The sequence below is a fragment of the Adiantum capillus-veneris genome, chromosome 11 (genome assembly GCF_014529385.1).
Source record: "Adiantum capillus-veneris isolate H3 chromosome 11, ASM1452938v2, whole genome shotgun sequence".
NCBI classification, from domain to species: Eukaryota; Viridiplantae; Streptophyta; class Polypodiopsida; order Polypodiales; family Pteridaceae; genus Adiantum; species Adiantum capillus-veneris.
Genome location: NC_140941.1, coordinates 83,741,344 through 83,768,271, shown reverse-complemented (window position 1 = coordinate 83,768,271; position 26,928 = coordinate 83,741,344). Strand labels below are relative to the sequence as shown.

General features: G+C 44.1%; 1 protein-coding gene across 2 annotated transcripts in view; it reads right to left on the bottom strand.

Moving 5' to 3' along the window:
* Window positions 1-5,806: 5,806 nt before the first annotated feature.
* LOC147447560 (small G protein family protein / RhoGAP family protein) overlaps window positions 5,807-26,928 on the bottom strand; it is a 71,024-nt gene continuing 49,902 nt past the window's right edge. For both annotated transcript variants that reach the window (XM_086523289.1, XM_086523290.1), the window contains exons 8-10: window positions 6,566-6,810; window positions 6,341-6,485; window positions 5,807-6,263 (exon numbers count right to left, since the gene is read on the bottom strand). In XM_086523289.1, the coding sequence (XP_086379415.1) occupies window positions 6,121-6,263; window positions 6,341-6,485; window positions 6,566-6,810 (533 nt within the window). In that variant the 3' untranslated portion in view covers window positions 5,807-6,120. The remainder of the gene's footprint in view (window positions 6,264-6,340; window positions 6,486-6,565; window positions 6,811-26,928) is intronic.

The window sequence follows — 26,928 nt, the reverse complement described above, 5'->3', positions numbered from 1 at the left end:
AACAATTTGTTTCCTGAAGTATTGCTTCATCTCAAGCCGAGAAGGCGGATCAGGAAGTGGGTGCTTGAGTTGCAAGAGTTGGAGTTTGAGGTCAACATTGATCACACAAGTCACCATTTGGCAAATATTTTGGTCAACAACGAAGCATATTTTCCGATCTATCCAAGAGTGGTGAAGGAAGCTATTGCACATGAGCTGGATTTAAAGGAAACTTTCACTATGTGTTTTGACAGTGCTTATAGGAGAGTTGTGCAGAATGCAGGTGGAGGTGTGATCATCTAGGATCCCCAAGGTACGATAATTTCTCTACTTTGGTGGGAGAACATTTGATGACATATGGTCACGATGGTGGGTTGTGGAGAGTCCTCTACAAAGAGGAAATTGGCATGTTACTAGAGCAACATCATGAGGAGAGCTGACATCAAGGAAAAGACTCAGCAAAGATCATGTATTGTTTCATATTTTGAGAGGTGGTTTTTGGTGGCCTTCTATTGTACGAGATGTGCACTATTGGTGCAAGATGTGCCACTAACATCAAGCAATGGATATGTGTGTGGGTGTGTGTGTGTGTGTGTGTGTGTGTGTGTGTGTGTGTGTCCTATTCTCTCTCTCTCTCTCTCTCTCTCTCTCTCTCTCTCTCTCTCTCTCTCTCTCTCTCTCTCTCTCTCTCTCTCTCTCTCAATCAAGATCAAGATCAAGTGGGAGCTAACCGTTGACTTGAGCTTGAGCTAAGTCCTCTCTCTCCCTCTCCCTCAAGCTCAAACTCAAATAGACACTTATCTAGGGATTTCATTACCGTGATCATAAACACGCAAACATGTTAATAACATCGAGTGATCACTTTTTAAAACACATGATCACATTAAATAGTCATGTGACCTTCCTATTAACCTACAAAAACCACCCAAATCGGTAGTCTCACCGAGGTTTTTCATAGCTTGGCAAGCTTGCTAACATGTTTTTGCCATATCCAAGTGGGTGTGCCACGAAAAAATAATAGCTTGGTAGGCTTTTGTTGGGTTATCATATCACCATTCATCGGCTTAAATGTGATCACTTAAAGTGTAACTATATGAATATGATAATAACACATGGTAATAGCAAAAACATTCGGCCTGTGACCATGTGATTATTAAATCATGGCGCTTAGTACCCACTTGAGCCTGAACTGAGAGAGAGAGAGAGGGGGCCGGGGGGGGGGGGGGGGGGGGGGGGGGGGGGGGGGGGGTAAAGAGAGAGATGGATAACAAAATTAAAAAAAAGATCTCTTCCAAAAGCTTGCTCCTAAAGCTCCAATCGCCTCATGAGAGAGCATTTTCAATCAAATATAGCATTTAGAAAATATCCAAAAAAAGCTTGCGGAAAAAGCTTGCTCCATTCCAATCCCCAAATTAGACAAGTGCATCAAAACTTACGCAACCTAGTGCAAATGTCTCCAAATAAAGTTTTTTCCCCTTAAAAATTGGAAAACCTACACGCAAATTTTTTTAGACGTAATTTAAAGGTTTTTACACTAAGGTTCTCTAAACTTTGTATGTTTTCTTACCTTAATCACATGGTGGAGGAAGAGAGAAATGTCATATGGTTGCCTTCTTGTATGTTTCTTTTATGCTTCCCCTCTATGTGGCCCCTCTCTCTCTCTCTTTGTCATACACCCTGAACATGCTTTTTCAAATTTGTGAGTGTCCCAATTCTTGACTGCCACCATCTTATCCTCATGTGAAACTTGAAGGTCTCCATGTCACAACCCTTGTGTCCCAATTCTAGACTGCCACCACTAGCTTATCCTCATGTGAAACTTAAAGGTCTCCATGTCATAGCCCTAGTGTCCCTTCTTGGTAGACTAGGGGTGTCCCCTCTCTCTCTCTTTGTCATACACCTTGAACATGATTTTTGAAAGTTGTGTCCCAATTCTATGTTGCCACCAACTTATCCTCATGTGAAACTTGAAGGTCTCCATGCCACAGCCCTAGTGTCCCTTCCATTTACTTCTTGTACAACATGCTAGGTCTTCCCCAACAGAGTGTCCCAATTATATATTGCCACCAACTTATCCTAACGTGAAACTTGAAGGTCTCCATGCCACAGCCATAGTGTCCCTTCCATTTACTTCTTGTACAACATGCTAGGTCTTCCCCAATAGAGTGTCCCAATTATATATTGCCACCAACTAATCCTCATGTGAAACTTGAAGGTCTTCATGCCACAGCCCTAGTGTCCCTTCCATTTACTTCTTCTACAACATGCTAGGGTCCCTAGTAGTGTTTCTCTTTTAGGCAATTGGGAATCGATGCGGATTGGTCTCAAGTCACAAAAAAGCAATGTAGTAGAGTCCAATACATCAACCTTGTTGTTTGGCTTCTTTAGTTGGAGCGTATGTTGGCTTCCCTTGTAGTAGCTCCATTGTTGGATATCTTCACCTTTCATTACACTGCTCACCCAATGGTTATCCCTATGGTTTGTAATCATTAAATATTCCAAACACCCCCCGATTTTACCTTGTAATTTTCCTTTTGGGATTGTTGGCACGCCCCAAAGGAGTGAGGCCTTAGTGATGCCTCCCCTTTTTATAATGAAGAAGGAGAGGTTATTTTTTTAAAATGCACTATGTTTTGATTGGCTCGAAGAAACTCCTTGCAAGGACAAGCACATATATGCACATGTGTTGAATTATGGAAAGGAGACATGTAAATCATCTATTCTAAGATCACCTATATAATATATATACAAAGTTAGTGACTAGACCGTGGTATTCACTTGGTGATGTCCACTCATTAAATACATAACCTATGTGGCAACAGAAATGCTTTCCACCCTAACGTAACAGTCAATATTCAACCTCCCTATCTAATGCAGCAGACCAAGCACTTGTGGTGCTGCCCTACTGCACCCCCTTTATCTCTCCACCCAATAGATACTCTACAGTGATGTGACAACCACATTGGGTGGCAACTTGAGCTATTGCTTGGTCTTGAGTCATTGCTCAAATTTGGTACCCACCTGCCGCATCTTTGCTCTCCGCCATCTAGCAATCCATGTTGTGTGAGTTCAATGGCATGCTCGTCTACAGCGTAGCCTTGATTGTAGCCTACAAAACAAGCTTTCACATGCACTATCTTTGCAGCTCATGCTCTCCCCCATCTAGCAGCCCATGCATTTTGAGTTCAAAGGCACGTTCGTAGTCAGAGTAGCCTTGCTTGTACCTACAAAACACGCTTAGGTTTGTGGCTGCCCATGAGTCAAAGTTATGGTTGTGCTCATATATTTCGCCTACCCCAAAGGGCTGAGGCCTTAGTGATGGTTACCTTTTTTGCTAATCGAAAAGAAGAGGTCGTTTTTGTAAAAATACAAAATTTTTTATTGATTGAAAAAAATAGAAGATACTCATTCACTAAAACAAGCAAATTCACATGACAATTGAATCATGAGAAAAAACAATAATGCACAATGTTATGTGCAAGAGCAGCCAATCTTATATTCCGTCCTCCCTCTAGTTTCCAAACCTTTGTACAAATGATAGCCTTGTGTGCATACATTCGTCAGTCCTCTCAACACCCCATGGAACCATTGGGTTGCTACCTATTGTCTCTCTATGGTTCAATCAAAGAAGGAGATATACATACTCATATTGCAAATGCATGTGTAGTTTAGTGACTACACTAGCACGCATGTACTTTTGTATGTAAACCGTTGAGTGTTTGTGCAAAGAATGATTCATTTTCTGTTAGTTTTGGTCATACATTGTGTTCTATGTCAAACCACGGAAACATGGTGTTTCAAACTTCGAACTAATATCGAACATGTTGAAAATTTTATGTGTTCTTGCTTTAGATGGCTCATTTGATAGCTGCCTCATTGTTGGTGTCTTTGAACCAAATAGATGGAAGACTTAGATCATATTTTTCAAGCATTGAATATTATGTTAAACACTTTAAATGAAGGCCAATATGATACATTTATTTCTTCTTTTGAATAGCTCTAATCTCCACACAAAGCAATAGCTTAAGTGTGTAATGATGAGAATATACACCAAGACATTTACACTACAAACAAGGGTATGTAAGCACCTAATGCCAACATGATTGTGATAGTACCTATGGGGTTTTGATCCATGTTCTTTAGTTTTAGCTACAATTCTATGCATATTCTTAGTGTTGAATTTGCCAAAAAAATACTATTAGATTACCACCATATCATACCATATTAGCATACCAGTACTAAAAGGTGTTCCTAATGGTTTCAAAAAATTTAAAAGGTCAAAAACTCAAAGATAACAAAAAATTCAAAAAAACTTAGGTTCAGTGTAATCCCACCTACAAACCTACAAGGCAAAGTATTATTGATATGATTTCACGACCTTACATAGCGCAAGGAAAATCTACCTACATAGTGCAAAGAGTAGGAAATGCTACAAGAACGGTAAGTAATGGAGAAGAAATGCACTCGACCACTTATTTTATATGGAGATGAAAAGTATTTTGACTTTCCATTTTAATGGGGCTTTTCGTTTCCTAATACTTACCCTTCACTTATGCATCTGAAATGTTTTGAAAGAATTCTTACTTTTCTGAGATCGGGGGGCCCTACTGTAAAGAAATTCAAATTCTTGAATTTCTTTACTAGATGTCGCCCCAATATAACCCCCCCCCCCCCCCCCCCCCCCCCCCCCCCCAACACACACACACACAAATCCACGCCAAGCCTCGAGACAAACTTGGTGGAGCTTTCTACACATGACATAGAATTGACGGGCCTCTCAACACCCCCAAGCTCCAATGAGACCTACGAGCCCGCTTCCCCCTCCACCTCACTCGCCCCACCTACGCATGCCCCCTACTTGCTCATCCCAAGCTCCCTCTACCTATCCCCGAGTGTGTGTGTGTGTGTGTGTGTGTGTTTGTGTGTGTGTGTGTGCGAGAGAGAGAGAGAGAGAGAGAGAGAGAGAGAGAGAGAGAGAGAGAGGATTGCACTCCCCACCGGCTCAACAACTCGACTCTTTATATAGAGGGATAAGTTGAGAGCTGCCCGCCGCCTCCTACTTTCCAACAAGAGAGTTCCGAGAGCGTTTGAGACACAACGAGATGTCCTTCTGCTAGAGAGAGAGAGAGAGAGAGAGAGAGAGAGAGAGAGAGAGAGAGAGAGCCGTAAGACTCTGGATTTTCACGATTTGATTGAAATCGACCAAACATACCACCATTTCTTAAAAATAAAAAATTATTGCAAAACATTTAATATACTAGTAGACATCATATCCTAATTTTTTTGTACATAGATCTCATGGCCTTGTAGAGCGATGGAGGTGTAGTGCATTCTCTTGCTATCAAATGCTCTCTAGATGTCACCACATTCATGCTTCCGGACTCCTATATTTTTTATTATATATGACTTGTTATGTTTCATGTAAAGGAATCAATTGGTTTTACTGGTTGAAAGGATTTCATAAAGCAACATTTGACACAACTACCTACATGGATGTGTAATTACATTTTGTAATAGCTTCAGTTAGCTACATGGATCTATAATCAGATTTTGTAATGGGCACAAGGCCCCATTACCTTGCCCTAACTTTGGCAATATTTTGCCAAAGATGTTCCTTTGTTTGCAAAAGTTACTTGCCCCTAGTTTCTTTCTCTTCCAATTTGAAAACCCATGTCTTAGAAATACAAAAACAATTTGACTTTCTTAGGTAAGAGTTCATATTGGTTTACTTCGTTACTATATGCACTTTTATGTAGGCAAGCCTCGCGATTTTATCATGTGTTGTACCATGAAAGCTATTGAGAGAGAGAGAGAGTCAAAAAAGGAATAAGCTCACCCAATGCAAAGGCAACCATGTCAGCACTCCAAAAAAAAAAAAAGCAGTATATACTATTCATGTACATTACAATATGCTATACTGCACCTTGCACCCAAATCCCATGAACAAATTTTCTATGAAACACTAGCTGCCAGCTTGCAATGGGAGGTGATGCTCATCAGGTGAAAAAATGTGACTTTTTTTTGTTTCTTATTTTACAAACTATACCGCTTTATCTAAGTGAGATGGGCTTTAGACTCTAACATATGCTTAAAAATACAAGCTCCACAACACCGAGAGGAGGAAGAGGAAAATGCGCCACGTTACTCTCCTGACTCATCCCATATAGCCTCTGTTGGCTCAGCAAAAATGACTTTCTGCTGCTCAATAAGGCACTGCACAGCCTCAATGATTGCAAAATCAGCCATCATTGGTTCATCATCCAAAGGTATAACACTGTCCACATCTGGAAGAGAAAAGCTTTGATTATGAGGTCAGAAAATATTGGAAGCAACCTGCACAGAAGCAAGTCATTGAATTTACCTCGAATATCAGAGTTTTGAACACGAGAGGCGCTTAACGACCTGCCATCATGTGAGATGTGCGGCTGATAATCAGCATGAGGACCAATCTTTTGCTTCCACAAAAGGTAAGGAGCAAGTTCAAAAGCTAAATTGTGGGCATCCATCTACAGCCAATGGATAATTAAGTTATGAGACAGATTACATTTCTTGAAAATCAAAGGGAGTAAGATAGAAGATTCAAGACCTTATTCAGTGCCGATTTTTGAGAAACCCGCAGAAGAAGTAATGTTATACACTCTAGAGTAGAATAGTGTGCATAAGGAATAGTCCTCAAAAGATCTGCAAGCTGCTGAACATTGCCTCTGGCTTCTTTGATCTCATTGTACACAGGATAAGTAAGTAGAGGCTCTGGAAGCATCTGGAGGTACCGTTTCAGTAACGCTGCGACATCTAGCGGACTGGTCCCTTCAGGAATTACTGTATTCCAATCTGATAACATCAAGATACAAACACTTATACTCGGCCACGTAAAATCCCCTCAACCTTTCCAGCATAAAGTGAAAACAATCAAACATATCCAACATGCTCATTTGCATAGTGGGGATAATGGAAATAGTAAAATTCCATTAATGTCGAGAAAAGGCCGGGATTAGTGTACAAAGACCACTTTGTCTCTCCGCATCATTGATAAACAACTTATACAAATGTGTGTGCCACATGCAAAATTTTGAATGTCCCATGCACATACTAGCATCCTATAGATGTATAAGTATGTTCAACTAGAGCCTGCGACAACGCGGGCAGCCCCTGTGAGCTGAGACCTGCTGTGTCTATCCCCTCACACCCCAACTAAAAAAGTCGCCTATCCACTCACAACCCAATCCATTGGATCTACCCTTTGCAACTCAGCATGCGCAGTTTCTTGCAGCTACCTTACACAACTCAGCCACACCTCCATTCCATTTTGTCTGTAGCCAGCCCGTTAATATCTCAGCCTATAGGGCCTTTGCCCCTCAGCCAGTAGCAGCCCTAGGCCTTACCCTCGCCCTTCAGCCAATAGCAGCGGTAGCCCTTCCTCACCCTTTACACGATAGCAGTCACAGCCACCTTATCCCTCTCACTTTTACAGTTCACCACCAGATTGGGATAGCTCACAGCAAGGTTGGCAGCAATAATCAGGTTCACTTCTGTTGGTGAATACCGGTCAGCAAGGCCAAGATTCGGATGTTCTTCTGCTGCATTTGCTCCATCTATTGAGCGTGCGCCCGGTTGGCTCACTCTTGCATTCATTCATGACGAGTTATCCACTATTCACTGCTTCACAAGTACTCAACATGACAAGGTATCCACTAGCCGCTGCTTCACATGAGAATTCTCATTACTGGTGGTCATTACCCCGGGATATTGTAATAACTCTGTGGTGTGGCATTCATGGACAGAAGAGTACAGTTGGCAGCTGTATAACACGGATATTTACGGAAAAAGCTGACATGGCAGTGAGCTTTTTGGGCAGAGGGAGGTACTTCTAGGAGTCATTACTCACAGGCAGTCACGGATTGCTTCTTGGCGTTTGGTACCACCGAAGAAGAGGGCCTTTCTAGCTGGACTAGAGCAGGATTTATATTAGTTGTTTTTAAGTCGGGATTCAGGCGAAGCATGGCGACCTTTCCATGAGCACTCTCCCCCACCAGTCATCACTTCTACGGAGGTATGGGGTCAGTATGCATCATCCCTCTACACAGTCTCAAGGCAGCCACCTCTTCCAGATCCACCAGAGCCATGCCCAAACACATGTGCTTTCTTTACCGCCGAGATGGTAAAGAAAGCCATTGACAGAATGAAGACCAGGAGAGCATATGATCACGATGGCCTGATAGCAGAGCATTCTATACATGACAGAGATCTGCTTACAGAACTTCTAGCAATGATGTTCAAATGGGCCAGGTGCCAGGGCCTATCTGATACTTGGGAGTTTTTCCACTATCGTACCTATTTTCAAGTCAGGGGACCCTATGGAGCCTCGGAACTACCGTGTTATCATGATTGGACACACATTGGCATGGTTGTATGCATCCATCCTTGAGCAAGAGTTGAGTAGATGGGCGGAGAGAGAGGGTGTACGGGCAGCACGACAGGCAGGTTTCAAGAGAGGTTTCACTACTCTTGATCATATTCTGACACTCAGCCATTGTTGAGGAGGGGAGATCATGTGGGAGACGGCTCTATTGTTGCTTTGTGGATTTCCGCAAAGCCTTCGACACAATGCCCAGAGCTAGATTGATGCGCAAACTGAAGGAGAGGGGAGACGGCTCTATAGTTGCCTTGTGGATTTCCGCAAAGCCTTCGACACAGTGCCCACAGCTAGATTGATGCGCAAACTGCAGGAGATGGGAGTACCCAAAGAGTTGATTTGGGGGATCATGGCTCTATACAAGTCAGTAGTGGGACGTGTACACACTCCAAAGGGGATTTCTGATTTGGTTCACTCCAGTATTGGGGTGAAACAGGGCTGCCCGCTATCTCCTAACTTTTTGGCATGTATGTGGATGAGGTTGCTGACTACATCAAGAGGGATGGAGACAGAGGAGCACAGTTGGCAGGGACATGGATCCCACTATTGTTATATGCTGATGATATTGTGTTGATTTCTAACTCCCCGGAGGGGATGCAACGTCATTTAGATGCTTTGTACACATTTGCCCACGATACCCAAGGTTATGGTGTTTAACACCACACCACAGTGGGCTTGGAGGTCAACACCCACTTTTACATATGGCCAGGAGATGGTGGAGCATACAAATGCATACACCTATCTTGGAGTAGTCTTCAGCGGACAGGTGTTTTCATTGAGGAGAGCAGCAGAAACAAGATTGATGAGAGCTTATGCAACCTTGGGGGGGTTGGAGAAGATGTGTTCGCAGGTTTAGTTTCAAGAACCTCGAACAAAGTTGTGGCTTTTTGACACTCTAGTGGCTTCAGCTATGCTATACGGGGTTCAGATATGGAAACCCTTAGTGGACCACCATGGCAGATTTGGTAGCACTGATGGATGGAGATGAATGGAGAGGCCTCGAGTCTCTATGATCTCTCAGTTGTTTCGGGCTAAGGCGTCAGTGCCACATGAGATATTCGAGCCAAGCTAGCTGCCCCCCCTCTCGTGGTCGAGGCCCTTACTAGATCAGTATCCTTCATGCATAATTTATGGGACCTTCCCAAAGATAGATATGCTCGACTAGCCCTTGAGTCATCTCGACAGCTAGCGCCAGGGGGGCACAGCATGCTGGTATGGGAAAATGACATCATGGTTTCAGTCACATGGCTTCAGCATGGATAGACTGCCTCCACTCCTTGGATGCACCCTCCCTATCTCTCGGACAGAGATCACTAGACTCATACATCACGATTTGATTCAGCTAGATACCAAGAGCACATGGATACAGCCGACACAGAAGTTGGGAACGAAGATGGCTTTCTATAGAGAGCATCTTCTCCAACTAACAGAAGATGGATATGTGATCAGACCGGCCTATATGGACACTCATTTATCCTATGGGATACGATGTGCTATTGGTCAGATGCGCACATCATCTCACCAGCTAGAGATTGAGACTGGCAGATTTAGGAGAGTACCAGCAGAGGCCAGTATATGCCAGTTGTGTCATTTAGAGCCAAAGTCAGAGTTACACCACATTGTCATTGGCCGGTATACTATGAGATACGAGGCCGCTTTCATTGTCTATTCAGAGAGGGCTTTGGACCATTGGCTAGAGTCATGAGATATCAAGATCGGAGATGCCTCAGGTTGTTTTTGCTAGAGCTGCGTAGACACAGGGAGAGTCTCTTGAAGACATTAGGCAATGGGAGACATTCACAGAGGGAGATTACTGACTTCTTTAGAGCAAGGGCTCAGCAACCAGATGAGCATGCTCCAGAGCAGACTTCACATCCCACTTATACCAGAGGTATATTAGTTGACAGAGCCATTGAGCTCGAGAGAGCTAGAAGCCCACATCTACGATGGCGACCATGACATCGACGGAAGCTCCATCAGAGGATCAGGACTATTCTAGCACGACATGCGAGACGTCGAGTACGACTATTTACAGAGGTGGACATTGACGAAGCTCTTCAGCGACCGATGTAGTACTTTCTCCGACAACGCTCGATGTCGGGCATCCTCGGGCACTGATGATGATGATGATGATGATGTTTTTAGTCTTTCGTTGTACTTCACTTTATTCACTTTATTTTATTTTTGTACCCAGACATTGGATTAGATCCACCAAGATTGTATCAGTTTGGTCTCATAGGTCATTTTGGCCTTTTGAAGACATTTAATATAACATTTCATTTCTCTCAAACTCGGCACATTTGTTAAAGAGGTCATGTCAGTAATCAAAGAGAACGAAAGGGTCGAGGGCATACAGAACCTAATCAGAATAGGTGGGCTTCCCTTAGGCTCGGATAGGGAAAACATTTCCCTAGAGCTTGAAGATGATTATTTATTGGAAACAGATGTTCTTAAAGCACAGCTGAGCAAGGTCGTACCTTTCGTGAACCTAGGGGGACTCACTTTCATTGTATTCATAGGCACACAGGCAAAGGTATCATGCTATGGAAAATCTAAGAAAATAGCAGTCATGAAGTAGACAAGGTCCCTCCAGGGGACAAGGGTATGGATAGCTGATGAACTTACCCCATTGTAGCTTAAGAATAGGCCCATAGAGCTGGCCAAAGTCAAAGAAGCAAGAAAGAATAGCAAATGGGCAGTGTACAGAGGCGGGAAAGCAATCATGGGAGATTTCCACACCCCACCCCCAGAAAGGGGACAATCCACCTCCTACTTAGATCTATAACTATTTTCACACCCCCCGCCCCCCACATCCAATGTAATGTAATGTAAACTCTTACGAGTCATTAGAGTTCCAAAGAAGACACTACCCCCTCTTTTGATTACTATTATGATCTTCCTTTTATCAACACCAGAAGTGGAATGTAACGAGTCATCTTTGTTTGCCCCATGGGTCGAGTTCGGCCTCCCGTGGACGTTAATAGATCTCCCCGTGCGCAAGAAAAAGAGGCTGATTCTATTACTGGAAAATCTCCAAGAACACCCAAATGGTGACTATTCTAAGAGCAAGTGTCACAAGCTTGGGCACCCCAGAGACGAGAATCTGACATCACACACAAGAGAATCACTTAAAATACTTCACAACTGTAAAATCACAGTTCAATTTGGTCGACACAGCCCAACATAGTTCTGTGTCCAGAGGTGTTGGCCCCAAAACCTCGCGCCCCTTTCGCTATTTCTTTATTATATTATGCTTGAGCAAAGTTACAACACTCGAGGTGTCACCAGCGTGTGACTACTATCTATCCTTTTTGTTGATTTCTTTCTTATTATTTATTCATTTTCACTTTTTGGAAACACCCTCTGGAAATCTAACTGCCCTGCATTGCATAGCTAGTGTGGAACTGTCTAGAGGGAGTCCAGGCCTGAGGGCAAGAGAGCACTAAGGTTGGACAAAGACTATGGTTAGCCAAAGTGGGGTCATTGACTAGCCAAAGTGGAATCCTTTGCTACAGAGGCTACATTTCAGTTTTGGGTGTGGCTGCAGTGTACAAAGGGGGTCAGATGACCTAGAAAGATACAATGGCAGCATCTCCTAAAATTTAGGGAACTGCTATTTTGGGACCTGAAAATGTGTTTGCGTCATTACCTCCGGAATGACAAGGAGAACATTTTCTTACTCTGCCGTGAAGTCAACTGGGCAACCGGTTGGGAGATTTTTAGGCGGCAACCCCGAAACGGAAAAATGCTTGTAAATGCGCCAAGTGGCACATTCTGGTGCACTTTCCTCATGCAAGAGAAGGTGGCGCTGAATTTTAAGCTGGGAGAGGCTCATTTTCAGATTTTGTCACAGGTTAAGAGCTATGGAGTGCTTGCTTTCCCTCCTATGTACAGTGCGGTGCCAGGAGTGATGCCCTGCACGCTACGCACTGCTCTCTCTCTCCCCTATGGCAGTATGTTATGCCCCTCTAGTGGGCTTTTCAATTGACCAATGTACAGTTGTGTGGGTTCATGCGCGATTGCCAAGGCAAGAGCCTCTTGCACAGGTACTGGATTAGCTAGCGGCTAATCCCCCGTAGGTACAAGTGATTCGGAGAGGTTTCACGTGTAAAATCTCGTCCGATTCAAAGGGCAAGTAGCCCTATAGGTGCGGGAGCTCGAAGACTTGCTACGGATGCGACCGGCACGCAAAACGGAGCCCGAAACAACGAATTACAGCCTGCTGTGTATTTTTGCAGGTTTGGGGTTTTGGCCCTAAACGGACCCTAATACCCCTAAGAGGTTCGGGGACGCGAGGGGACCACTGTACAAGTGATCTGGCGCATTTTCGGGGCAGAAAACAGAGAATTCAGCGTGCTGCAGATTCTCGCCAGGTTTTGCAAAGTGTCCGTATGCGTCGGGAAAGTCATCCAATGCGTGGGAATATTGACTGTGAAAGTTCCTAGTACAGTTATGCTGCCGAAATCGGACCAAAAAAATTGAAATTCAGCCAAGGTTGTGCGGGGCAGCTTGTAGGGAACCACAACATTTATTCCCTCTTTTAAAGAATAAAGAAATACCGAAAGGGGCGCCTATTTAGGGGCCAATCTGGTGTCGGTCTTCTCATACAGGTGCAATCTAGCAGCCTGTATCCCTTTCCCCTTTTGTTGTGTCTTGAAAGTACAGGTAAAGTGGGCAACAAATTAAATGGGTGAAAGCAAATAAGGTTTAAGTCTAAGGTCTACCGCCCTTTTTGGATTAAACAGGCCGGTTTCATGGTTCCATCGACGGGATTAAATCAAATTTTCCCATAGAAGTGAGCCTTGGTCAGTTTGGGCTTGAAGACGCAGGGGATCATAGACCAGACACAGGAATTGCAATTATTGCTGACCGACTAGATGATTCTTCACAGGGTCAACAGACACATGAAGTGGGTGAGTCTTCAAGACCACCACAGACGGATGATGATATATTCAGGACCCACTTGGCTACTACTGTGGCTATGTTCACACAAGTAATGCAGAATCCAAGGTTTTTAGCCTTTCTACAACCTCCTCTTCCGTCTCAGCAAGTTGGGTCACTGATCGTATTCAGAAGCCTGTTAAGGCTCGAGCACAGGTGATTCATACTGCACAGTCAATGGAAACACCTGTGCACTTGACGGAGAACATGCAGTCTCCACAACCTATGCCTAAGGTGCAAGAACAGGTGGCTGAAATGCCAGTCTTTCAAGATGTGCCAGTTCAGCCAGCCACCTTTCAACAGCCTATAGCTGGTTCTAATGGGCAGGGAAGCAACCTACAGGCTATGCAACAAGTCTTCCCACCACCTTCAGTACATCTTGGCTATTTTGGAGGTGGATCGGTATTCCAGAGCATGGCTGGTCATGCACCTGGAAATCAGTTTTACACGCCAGGAACAGTGTTCGGGGGTGCTCAAACGATGATGCCTAATCCCATGTATGGTGTCACGGGCATGCTACCAGGGTTTCAAAGCACTCAGGGCCAATTTGGGATGCCACAGGCAAATTTTGGTATGGCTGGAATTAAAAATCAGCAACCAAATATGGCATTTCTAGGTCAACTAAATTGCGGTCAGTGAACACAAATGAACCCTAACAGTGTTCCCATGTTTCAGTCACTTCCATATGACAATTTAACGCCGCTGGAGAGGCCAACTCCGTACAAAAAAGGTGACAAATGTGTGACATTCACGACCTTTACAGGGTTTGATGACAGGAAGAAGGCTCTCTCATTCCTCCAGCAGTTTGACAAGGCCTATGCAAGGGAAACTTTACAGAGGCTTCAAAGGTCCGTAAGGCAGCCACTTTCTTGACAGGGAATGCGGGACAATGGTGGACAACTTTATTGCTGCAAGGGCAAGCTCCGTCCACATGGATTTACTTCAAGCAGATTTTTGTAGCAGCATGGTTATCTGATGACTTTGAAGCAGATGTCATGACAAAATGGCACCAGCTTAATGCTGCTACTTGCAAGAATCGGGATGACTACAATCGAAAGTTTTGGAAAGCTCTATTCCAGTAACTTCCTATAGGTTTGTGCCATTGACAGAACAGATTGAAAAATATTGTTGTGGCCTATCCAAAGGATTGAGAAAGTACTGCACGAAGACCAAAGTCACTACTTTGACGCAGCTCATCGAGGTAGCAAACACTGGCAATGGTTTTCTCAAGGGAGAAGATTGTGAATTTAATACTGGCGTCAAGGAAGGATCAGCCAAGAAAAATTCAGCGAAGAAGTACGTTCCCAATGAGGTTCCTAAAGGGACTCAGGAGCCAGCCAACACAGGGAAAGGCAAAGCTAAAGCTGGATCAGAAAAGGGACCAGCAAAGAAATGGAACAGACGTTTTCCTCACAAGTCGGAAGAGCAAAAGAAGGTCCTGAGGTCAGAAAACAAATGCTTCATCTGTGAGCAACCTGGCCACATTGCTTACAATTGTCCTACAAAGAAAAGGCCAGCTGATTCTGAAGACAAGGAGGACAGGAAAGGAAAGAAGCCCATGGCTGGTCTAGTGCCAGATATGGTGGACGACAAGCCAAATTCAGATGCAAGTGAGCTTTGCAGAGCATGGGGAAAGGTCAGGGATCAAACAGTGCTTATCTTCTTTGATCCAAGTGCCAAAGCCAACTTCATTTCCCCATAATTGGCTTCAAAGTTGGGAATCAGACCTGAAGAGATGGGGTATACAGCAGAGGCAGGTTTGGAATGTCCTGGCCATACAGAGGCTGTGACACCCATCATCGGAAAGTTGCGCCTACATATCCAGTCCTATGTAGATGCTGAAGAATTTTACATCATGCCACTGGACGGATGTGGTGTGTTGTTAGGTATTCCTTGGTTATTTCGTGTACAAGGAATTATGGATGCCTACAACAAAAAGATCACTGTACAGAGCAGGGGAAAGACTCACATTCTGGATGTAAAGCTTAAAGGGGAGTCTATTCCCACTGTATCAGCTTCTGCTATTACTTCTATAATAAAAAAGCATCTTTCTGCATACTTGGTTTTTGCACGTGAAGTGTCAGATTGTGATGAATCAAATTTATCTCTGTTAGATAAAGAAAGGTCAATGTTTTTACAACAGTATAGTGACTGTTTTTCCGATTCATTACCGTCTCAATTACCGCCAGAGAGACCCGAGGACCATGCGATAGATTTGGTGCCAGGCAGTAGCCCACCAAATAAGCCTCCGTACAAGGTTAGTGCGGCTCAGCAGAAAGAGATAATGAGCCAAGTACAGGAGCTATTAGAAAAGGGGCTGATTCAGCCCATTTCATCTCCATTCTGTTCTCCAGTGTTGTTGGTGCAGAAAAAGGATGGCTCATGGCGTATGTGCATCGACTACTGTGCACTGAACAAGAATACCATCAAGAATAGGTTCCCTATACCTAGAATTGATGATATTCTGGACAAATTAGAAGGAGCAGCTATGTTTAGCAAGATAGATCTAAAGAGTGGGTACCATGAGATCCGCATTAGATCAAAGGATGTGCACAAGACTGCTTTTAGAACAACGTTTGGCCTTTACGAATTTTTAGTGATGCCCTTTGGTCTCACAAATGCTCCTGCTACGTTTAATAGGATGATGGACAGAATTTTCCGTCCACACCAGCAGTTTGTTGGTACATTCTTTGATGACATGATAGTCTACTCAAAGAATGAAGAGGAGCATAGGCATCACTTGGCCATTGTGTTCAAAGAGCTACGCAGCCATAGGTTGCTCATCAATGCAAAGAAAAGTGAATTTTTCGTGAAAGAGATTCACTTTCTGGGACACATTGTCTCAAAGGATAGTGTCAAAATGGACCCTGCTAAAGTTGAAACGATCACGTCATGGCCAGATTTGAAGACGGTGCACGATGTCTAAAGCTTCTTGGGACTATGCTCCTATTACAGAAGGTTTATCCGAAATTTCGCTGAGATTGCTTCACCTTTACATGCTCTTCAAAAGAAGGCAGTCACCTTTAGATGGACACAGAAAGAGATTTCAGATTTTAATCTCTTAAAGGAAAAGATGACTTCAGATCCAGTCATTGTGTTGCCAGATCTTAGGAAGTCATTTGTGGTCCAGTGTGATGCCTGTGGTAGTAGCATTGGTGCAGTGCTAATGTAAGATGGTAGGGTAGTAGCCTATGAGAGCAGAATTTCGCAAGGGCCAGAGATGACCATGCAGGTCTATGAGAAAGAGTTACTAGCTGTGATTCATGCGCTCTTAAGTTGGAAACACTACCTGCTAGGTGCAGATTTCGTTGTTCAAACGGACCATCAGACCTTGCGATACTTCTTGACACAGACAAAGTTATCTGAGAAGCACATGCGATGGGCAAATATCTTGTCCATGTTCCATTTTCAGATTGTGCATGTGGAAGGCAAGAAGAACGTTGTGGTTGATGCCTTGTCAAGGAAGCCACAAATTTCAGCTATGTCAATTCCTTATCATCATGAACTTGATGATATGAGGGAACAATATGCAAATGATGAAGATTTTGCAAGGGTCTTCGAGCAGCTAATGGATGGACAACGTCATGAACACTATCTTCTCAAAGGTGGGTTCATGATGATGCATGGCAGATTGTGTGTCACAAAGCCATTGCGACGCAAAGTTATGGAAGAGAGTCATGTCCCACCGTATGCAGGGCATCGTGGTATCGATGCTACAGTTAAAGCGGTTGAGACATTCTTCTACTGGCCTACACTAAGAAGAGATGTGGATGCCTTTGTGCGAGAATGCCTAATATGCCAAAAGATCAAGTTTGACAGGCAAAAGGCACCAGGGCTATTGCAACCACTACCTATTCCAGATAAACCATGGGAAAGTATTGCTATGGACTTTATCTTTGATCTTCCAAGACGCAAACAGGAAACGATGGTATTTGGACCATCATTTGCAGATTCAGCAAGCAGGCTCATTTTATTCCTGTCAGGAAGAAGATAAAGCCAGATCAGATGGCACGCTTGTTTATGAGCAATATTTTCGAGTATCATGGCATGCCACAGTCGATTGTTAGCGACCGTGATCCACGCATGACAAGTTTGTTCTGGAGAGGCTTGTTTGAGAATATGGGCACGACGCTCAAATTCTCTTCATCATTTCATCCTCAAACAGATGGGCAGTCAGAAGACGCAAATTCTATTGTCCTAGATCTGTTGAAGTGCTATGTGTCAGAGCATAAAGGAAAGTGGGAGCAGTATTTGCCATTGGTGGAGTATGCATACAATAATATAGTGCATTCATCAACTAGCAAGGCACCTTTTGAGATAGTTGAAGGTGGCAAGAAAGTTCCTCCCATACTGCATACAAAGGACAAGATATTTGAAGCAGACAAGTATGTTCAGGACATGGATGAAATGTATAAGAAGGTCAAAGTGGCCTTAGAAAAGAGTCAGGAAAAGCAAAAGAAAGCAACTGATCGTCACCGTCGTGAAGTGGTATTTTCACTTGGTGATTGGGTGGTGCTTCTACGCTTTGAAAAGGCAAGGTTAAAGAAGATGAAGGGCAAGGAAAGACTGTTTCCAAAGCTCAGCATGCGTTACTATGGACCTTTTCAAGTATGCGACATAATCAATGATGTTGCATATAGGCTGAAATTGCCTGAGAGTTGGAAGATTCACAATGCGTTTCATGTGAGTCTTCTCAGACTCTATGTGGGTGATGTGCCAGAGGATATGCCAGCTGAAGATCAACCGGAAGTCGAGGAACTTGACGAGATCTTGGTCCTGGAACAGATTTTGGCACATAAAGAAAGAAAAGTGAAAGGCAAGGTTGCTAGGCGTTACTTGGTAAAGTTCAGAAACTATCCACCAATGGATGCTAAGTGGATGGAAGAAGGTGAACTTGCAGAGTCACCAACTGTGTTATCACTTTACCTTGAAGCCTTCGATTTGCAACCTACCTTGACCCCTTGAGTTTCAAAGCTACATGGATTGTCAGTGTGACAATGGCTTCTGAAAGAAATGATGTACATGTTATTTAAAGTGAGCTTAAATGAAGTACATGTTACATGAATGTTAGAGGTGTACAGATTGTCAGTTTGGCAATTGCTCTTATGGAAAGTCCAAAAGTTTGGTTAGTGCTATAGAAGTGAGTATTTCTTGTCAATTTGTCAATACAGTAATTGCTTCTATTAAAGGGTACATGTGTAACTACATTCTTTAACTGTCAGTTTGGGTATGCTCGAAAGTGTTACTGGATCCAAACGTGTACTAAAAGATAGTGGCAAAATGCGTAGCTACCATTTTGTCATTGGAAAATTAATGACTCAAAGCGATGGCAGAGTGTGAAGCTACCACTATGTCATTGGGACAGGGTTCACACGCAGACAATACATGTGTCGACGAGGTGCTGAATACACCAGGGTTGACAATGAGCATGTATGTGTCGTACATGTGTCGACAGGTGTTGAATACACCAGTGTTGACTGTGAGCACGTACGACATAGAAGCAAACGAGGACGTTTGAGATTTCAAGAGGGGGGTATGTCACCAGCGTGTGACTACTATCTATCCTTTTTGTTGATTTCTTTCTTATTATTTATTCATTTTCACTTTTTGGAAACACCCTCTGGAAATCTAACTGCCCTGCATTGCATAGCTAGTGTGGAACTGTCCAGAGGGAGTCCAGGCCTGAGGGCAAGAGAGCACTAAGGTTGGACAAAGACTATGGTTAGCCAAAGTGGAGTCATTGACTAGCCAAAGTGGAATCCTTTGCTACAGAGGCTACATTTCAGTTTTGGGTGTGGCTGCAGTGTACAAAGGGGGTCAGATGACCTAGAAAGATACAATGGCAGCATCTCCTAAAATTTAGGGAACTGCTATTTTGGGACCTGAAAATGTGTTTGCGTCATTACCTCCGGATTGACAAGGAGAACATTTTCTTACTCTGCCGTGAAGTCAACTGGGCAACCGGTTGGGAGATTTTTAGGCGGCAACCCCGAAACGGGAAAATGCTTGTAAATGCGCCAAGTGGCACATTTTGGTGCACTTTCCTCATGCAAGAGAAGGTGGCGCTGAATTTTAAGCTGGGAGAGGCTCATTTTCAGATTTTGTCACAGGTTAAGAGCTATGGAGTGCTCGCTTTCCCTCCTATGTACAGTGCGGTGCCAGGAGTGATGCCCTGCACGCTACGCACTGCTCTCTCTCTCTCCCCTATGGCAGTATGTTATGCCCCTCTAGTAGGCTTTTCAATTGACCAATGTACAGTTGTGTGGGTTCATGCGCGATTGCCAAGGCAAGAGCCTCTTGCACAGGTACTGGATTAGCTAGCGGCTAATCCCCCGCAGGTACAGGTGATTCGGAGAGGTTTCACGTGCAAAATCTCATCCGATTCAAAGGGCGAGTAGCCCTACAGGTGCGGGAGCTCGAGGACTTGCTACGGATGCGACCGCCACGCAAAACAGAGCCCGAAACAGTGAATCACAGCCTGCTGTGTTTTTTTGCAGGTTTAGGGTTTTGGCCCTAAACGGACCCTAATACCCCCAGGAGCTTCGGGGACGCGAGGGGACCGCTGTACAGGTGATCTGGCACATTTTCGGAGCAGAAAACAGAGAATTCAGCGTGCTGCAGATTCTCGCCAGGTTTTGCAAAATGTCCGTATGCATCGGGAAAGTCATCCAATGCGTGGGAATACTGATTGTGAAAGTTCCTAGTACAGTTATGCTGCCAAAATCGGGCCAGAACAGTTGAAATTCAGCCAAGGTTGTGCGGGGCAGCTTATAGGGAACCACAACGTTTATTCCCACTTTTAAAGAATAAAGAAATACCGAAAGGGGTGCCTATTTAGGGGCCAATCTGGTGTCGGTCTTCTCATACAGGTGCAATCTAGCATCCTGTATCCCTTACCCCTTTTGTTGTGTCTTGAAAGTACAGGTAAAGTGGGCGACAAATTAAATGGGTGAAAGCAAATAAGGTTTAAGTCTAAGGTCTACCGCCCTTTTTGGATTAAACAGGCCGGTTACACGAGGGGTCCTCTGCTCTCAGACTCAACGTCCACATGCTTTGAAGAGTGAGGACCCTTGGGCTTATTTATTCTTACAAGAAATGTCCAAAAGCAAAGCCCCAAAAGCTTCCAAACTTAAAAGCAAAAAGTCCCAGAAACATCTGGTCAAAAGTCTGGCAGAAAAAGCACTCAACACAATTTACGAAAATCCGTACAAGCTGCCACATGAGCACCTGTCAGCACAAAGGCAAGAAATCCGTACTATTCTGTCCACATAAGCAGTCAGCACAAATCCAAGAAATCCGTACTGTTTTGTCCACGTCAGTAGTCAACGCAAATCCAAGAAATCAGTAACATTGCCACGTGGCACTGTCAACGTGAAATTCGGGCTGCCTGCCCGTACAGTATTTTGCCACGTCATCAACTTTGTCCACGGGTGGTCATGCCACATTACCATTTTGTGACACACCCACCTCTTGAAAGAATTGTAATCGCCCTCGATTACATCTACAAAATCAGACACAAGCCATAAACCAATTCAGTAGATATCGACTCTAAGTACCAACACACTAGACGACACAAATCCAGCACTTGTACAAAGACGACAGTCACATCACATTCAGATTATATAACATAGAGTCTAGGACCGTGATTCCTAGCAATGTATTTAGCAATCGCATCTAGATCCGCACAGGATGTAACAGACTTGGACACTCCAAGTTAAGAATCTACCGCGACAGCACCAAATAACCACTTCAAAACAATTCACAGTTCACAATTTATTCGACACTGGCCCGGCGGAGTTCCGTGCCTAGAGATATTGGCCCCAAAGACTGGCGCCCCTTTTGGTATTTCTTTTTATATTAATCTGAGTTCAAAGTACAAGAGTGCGGGCAGGCGCTCACACTCAGACTCTGCGTCCAGATGCTCTAAGTTGTGAGAGGCCTGCTCACATATTTAAAGGTACAAGGGATGCCAAAAGTAGAGCCCACAAAAGCTTCAAAAGCTGCTTTGAAAAATAAAACAGAAGGGCTTTTTGTCCCCTCTCTCTCAGCCCTTGCCTAAATAAAGCAAAAAGGGTTCTGTCTCTCTTTCTCAGCCATTGCGTAGAAAAAGCAATGCCAAAAATCTGTCCAAAAGTTGATTTGCCGCAGCTTGATTTTCCGCAATATGCGTCGCTTTTTGCGGACGTCCGTACTGCAGCCACGTGGCAAGTTCTCTGCGAATTCCGAGACTACTGTACCATGTCAGCATTTTCGGCAGCCACGCCAGAATTAGGGTTAGGGTTTTCAGCCTTTTACGGTTAGGGTTTTTGCAATCTTTTAGGGTTAGGGTTTCACTGCAACGTCATCACTTTGTGACATACCCCTCTTTTGAAAGCATTGTAATCGCCCTCAATTACGCCTACAAAACAGACAGAGGCCATAAACCGTCTTAGCAGACACTGACTGTTAGTACCTACGTACTAGGAACACACATCTAGCACATGTACCAATCGACAGTCACATGACACCACATCACATGACATTCAACATTCATTCGGATCTTAGACCATGATTTATCGGCAATGTAGCTAGCAATCGCATCTAGATCCAGTCGGGACCTCATCGATGCCCGATTGACTAACCCCTATTGCAACCATCTCTATTCGAGATCAATTAGACCAAAATGCTACAGCCATTTCATCTATCAGTTCCTGCACTTAAAAACAAGTCAAGAACAAATCAGTTTCATATTCAGGAATTCCATTTCATAGTCATACAGCAGAATATTGTCAGCTCTCAGTATCCCTGAAGCTCAAAGAGACATTAATGACTCTAGTATTCTAAAATCAAGGCATCTGTTGACAAACGAGCGCAGTAACTCCCCTCTTGTGCATCCCACTGCACCAGATCTGCGGCCAAGCTGAATTCTGGGTTCCCTTTGGAGTAGACTATGCTAAACCAAAAGCTTCGAGGTAAAGTTTCACAATCTGAGGAGTATCTGCTAGGTCCTCCTCCTCCATCCACTTCGCATCCAATGCAGGATAGTTCTTGAATTTAACCAAGAACCGCCTTCGTACTTTACCCTTATTCTTTGTGTCTTTATGTGCTAAAATATGTTCAGGAACAAGGATCTCCTCGTTTTCTTCCACTTCGGGTTGCTCATCGGGCTCCCCATCATCAGGCACATCACCTTTAAAAGGTTTCAAGAGACTCGCATGAAATGCATTGTAAACCCTCCAAGTGTCAGGCAATTTCAGTCGGAAGGAGACATCGTTGATCTTTTCAGAGATCTGGAAAGGTCCGTAGTATCTCATACTAAGCTTTGGAAAAAGCCTCTCCTTTCCCTTTTTCTTTCTCAGGCGAGCCTTCTCAAAACGTAAGAGTACCCAATCATCCTCCTTCAATTTCAAATCGTGACGATGGCGATCCGCTGCCTTCTTTTGTCGTTCTTGCGATTTCTGCAAAGCCTCGGGGACCTTGGCAAAAGTTGCGTCCAAGTCACGCGTATACTCATCAACTTCAAAAATCTTATCTTTCGTGCTTAGGAAGGGTGGAACCCTCGTAGCACCTTCAACAATCTCAAATGGCGCCTTCCCCGTCGAAGAGTGTATCGTGTTATTGTAGGCAAATTCCACCAAAGGTGGATACTTTTCCCATTGAGTCTTCTGATCCGAGATATAAGACTTCAATAAATCTAAAACCACTGAATTGGCAATATCAGATTGCCCATCAGTCTGCGGGTGGAACGATGACGAGAACTACAACCGCGTGCCAGTGTTCTCCCAAATTGCCTTCCAAAACAAACTCGTAAATCTGGGGTCCCTATCGGAGACAATCGTCTCAAGCATGCCATGTAATCTGAAAATCTGGGCCACAAACAGTCTCGCTAAGTGATCCGGCTTGACTGTTGTCACGTGACACATCCAACCATATGTGTCCATGGACAAGCTACAGCATGATCAGGGTTCGGTCAGTCCAGTCAATCTAGATTAGAAGTGATCTGGCACTTTTGTGAGTCTATTCGTAGACTGTGCATGCCCAGTTACCTAGCATAGATGCATATCCTCCGGTTGCACACGGCATGATCATCAATATTCCCTTCAGAATCCATTAGATTCAGTCAGGGGAATTTTCCAGTGCATTTAGCCTATTTTCCTATTTTTGGTTATTTTCACTTATTATTTTTAAGTGACTTTCCAACAAAAGTAGGTAGGGCAATTTTGCTAAGTTAATATATAAGCAAACCCAAGTTAGCAGTAATTGGCAGAAGAGGCAACAGGAGCTTCCCGCTCAACAGGCAACTTCTCAGCAGTACCCCCCCTCTCAGCACCCCTAGCGTTTTCAACCCTAGGCCATCCTCTCCCATCTCTTGGCGTTTTCCTTCCACAGTAGAGCCTCGCCATCAAGCACTCTTCTTGGCGTATTTCTTGCGACCAATAGCCCCCATCATTAGCGTTTTTGACATCAGCAACATCAGCGTTTTGACTCATAGTTTTCAGCCAAGAGCAGCAATTTACTAACGCTATCACTGCTGCACACTTCAGCGTTTTTCCGGCATTGGATAGACCTGCTGTCCAGCGTTTTTCAGCATAGGATATTGCCCTAAAAACGCAGCCAAAAGTGCAGATCTTCAGCGTTTTTCACCTTCAGCAGGAACCCCAACAAATGCCATCATTCTCAGCCATAAGGACAGCAGTACAACAGTCGACTTCAGCCCCGAAACAGTCCATGAAATTCAGCCAATAGAAGATCACAGATTTCAGCCTAAGTCGTCGTCGTCATCACCGTCGTCGTCGTCGGCAGAGTTCCATTGCATACGCATTGTACACCTTTGTGCAATCAAAGTAGACCACTCTCGCTGACGAGAGTGGGGCCTTCCGAGGAGGGTTTTACAACCTCTCGGGTGTCGTATCTCTTTTCTCTCCTTCTCTCAGTCTCATTCACTTGCACGCACAATATCCACTCACTTTGTTCGTGATCATAGCACTCCATAAGACGGAAGGCTCTCTCCTTCCCTAAGAACTAAAAGGAACCTTGAGCAATAAGGATCACTAATCTTGAGGAAATACAACATTCATTCCGCTGCACCTAACATTGGTATCAGAGCTTTGGAAGTGTTCTGCATTACTCAAGGAAAGAACCACAAGAACCACAAGAATTTTTTTTGCTTGTTGCAAGTGCACAAACCCAAGTTCGCTTGGGCGTGTCGATTCCTAATCGTGTTTTGTTGAAGAGTGATAGGAATCCCAAGAAAGAAGGGCTTGTCCAGCCTCCCCTTGTGTCTCTTTTCACTCATTGAGAACGGACCATGCACTTAGCAACCGGCCAATCGACGTGAGGTGGGAAAAAGCAACCTTGGTGTGAGCGCAAGGCCGCCAAGGCGTACGCCCGCGGAAAGGAGTAGAACTCAGGTGAAGAGAAGATTCTTCTTAGACACGGTTTGCAAGCGAAAGAAAACCTCAAGAACCTCAAGAACCCAAGAACCCAAGTTCCTCGTGAACTTAAGAACCCAAGACCTGCAAGAACCCAAGACCTGCAAGAACCCAAGTTCCTCGTGAACTTAAGAACCCAAGACCACAAGAACCCATGACTTCAGTGGATGGTCATCACTCAAAGCGGAATGGATACTTCGCTTGGAGGTGATGAGTTTGAGAGAGGCGAAGAAGAATTTTCTCCACCGGGAGGTTTTTCCGACCCTCCCCCTTCCCCATCTACGTCAAGGATTGCACTAACTCCTAGGAGTTGAAGCAATTGTTTAAGGAAAGACAGTTAGAACGCGAAGAAAGAAAAGCAGAAAGGAAGGGCTACGAAGAACGAAGGGCAGCCATAGATCGTGAATACGAAGAAGGAATGGCAGCCATAGAGCGTCAGTACGACTTGGAAGAAAAAGAAAGTCAAGCCAAATTTGATCGCGAGAACAAAGCAAGACAAGCAGAATTTGATCGCGAGAACAAAGCAAGAATGCAAGAGATGTTGCGACTCTTTTCTCAAGCGAAGGTACAGATGCAAGAGATTCAGGAGAAGGAGACTCTCTCAGTCTCTTCTTCTCCAAAGCATGATACACAGGATTTGCATGATGATAAGCATGATGTTTTGGATGATTATGAGAAGCATGATGATGATTTGATTGACAATGATAAGCATGATAATGATGAGCATGATGATTTGAATGACAATGATTTGCATGATCAAGATGTGATTTCTCACAAGCATGATGATTTGCATGATCAAGATGTGATTTCTCACAAGCATGATGAGTTGCATGAAGATGATGTGATTGTTCACAAGGATGATGTATTAGTGGATGCTTTTTCTAGCGAAGCTAACCTCGTTGTAAATTCGATCAATCACGATGATCTGATCTTGGCTTTCGAGTCGAGGTCCAAAGAACCCCCACAGGACGATTCAATCATTCAGGACGAACCGATCTTGGCTCTCGAGCCTTGGTCCAAAGAACCCTCACAGAAAGTATTGTGTGTTCGCATGATTGATATGCACGCATTGTTCGAGTGTTTCATTCGTGACAGTTTCCTGTATTTTAGTCAGCATCGTTATGTGATCCCTTTTACTAGGCATGACATATTGTATGTTGAGAACATTTCTATCATGAATGCTCACGAATGTATGCGGATTGCTCATGAAAAGCTGAAAAGTTTGTATGTACGGAAGTCACATTCCATGTCTCTTCCTTGGCATGACACAGTTTCCGAACGAGCACATGATTGTATGAGCACCACGCATGGGCATGTCCATTGGGATTTGCCACAGTTGATTGATTTCAATCAAACAGAAAAGATTCGAGCGCATTGTTTGCATGTGTTTGATGAACGGGTTGTCACTCCGTCTCTATGTTCATCTACATTGAATACACGGTCTTTAGAGAAGACAAGATTTTTTTCCTTCACTTTACATGGAATGGGTATGTTCATGGTTTTGTGTTGGAAATGGTTTCAGGAATTTTCAGCCATGGAGATTCTTGAAGACGAAAGAAGCAGGTCTCTAGACAAAGTTGAAGCAAGGAAGGAGATTCAGAAGATTTTGTGTCACTTTCGCCACGGCCCAAAGAAGCAAGCGTTGCAGACCTTTATGAAGTTCAAGTACCGCACGACCCACACATCAGAGTGGGCCGGCGAAGAGTCCCTTCCAGGATTCCGGATGCTATTGGCGATCTCCCTCGACGCCATACAGTTTGGTACCAATACCTCACTTTGAAAAGGAGGGGATGTCATGTGACACATCCAACCCTATGTGTCCGTGGACAAGCTACAACATGATCAGGATTCAGTCAGTCCAGTCAGTTTAGATTAGAAGTGATCTGGCACTTTTGTGAGTCTATTCGTAGACCGTGCATGCCCAGTTACTTGGCATAGATGCATATCCTCCGGTTGCACACGACATGATCATCAATATTCCCTTCAGAATCAATCAGATTCAATCGGGGGAATTTTCCAGTGCATTTAGCCTATTTTCCTATTTTTGGTTATTTTCACTTATTATTTTTAAGTGACTTTCCAACAACAGTAGGTAGGGCAATTTTGCTAAGTTAATATATAAGCAAACCCAAGTTAGCAATAATTGGCAGAAGAGGCAGCAGGAGCTTCCCGCTCAACAGGCAA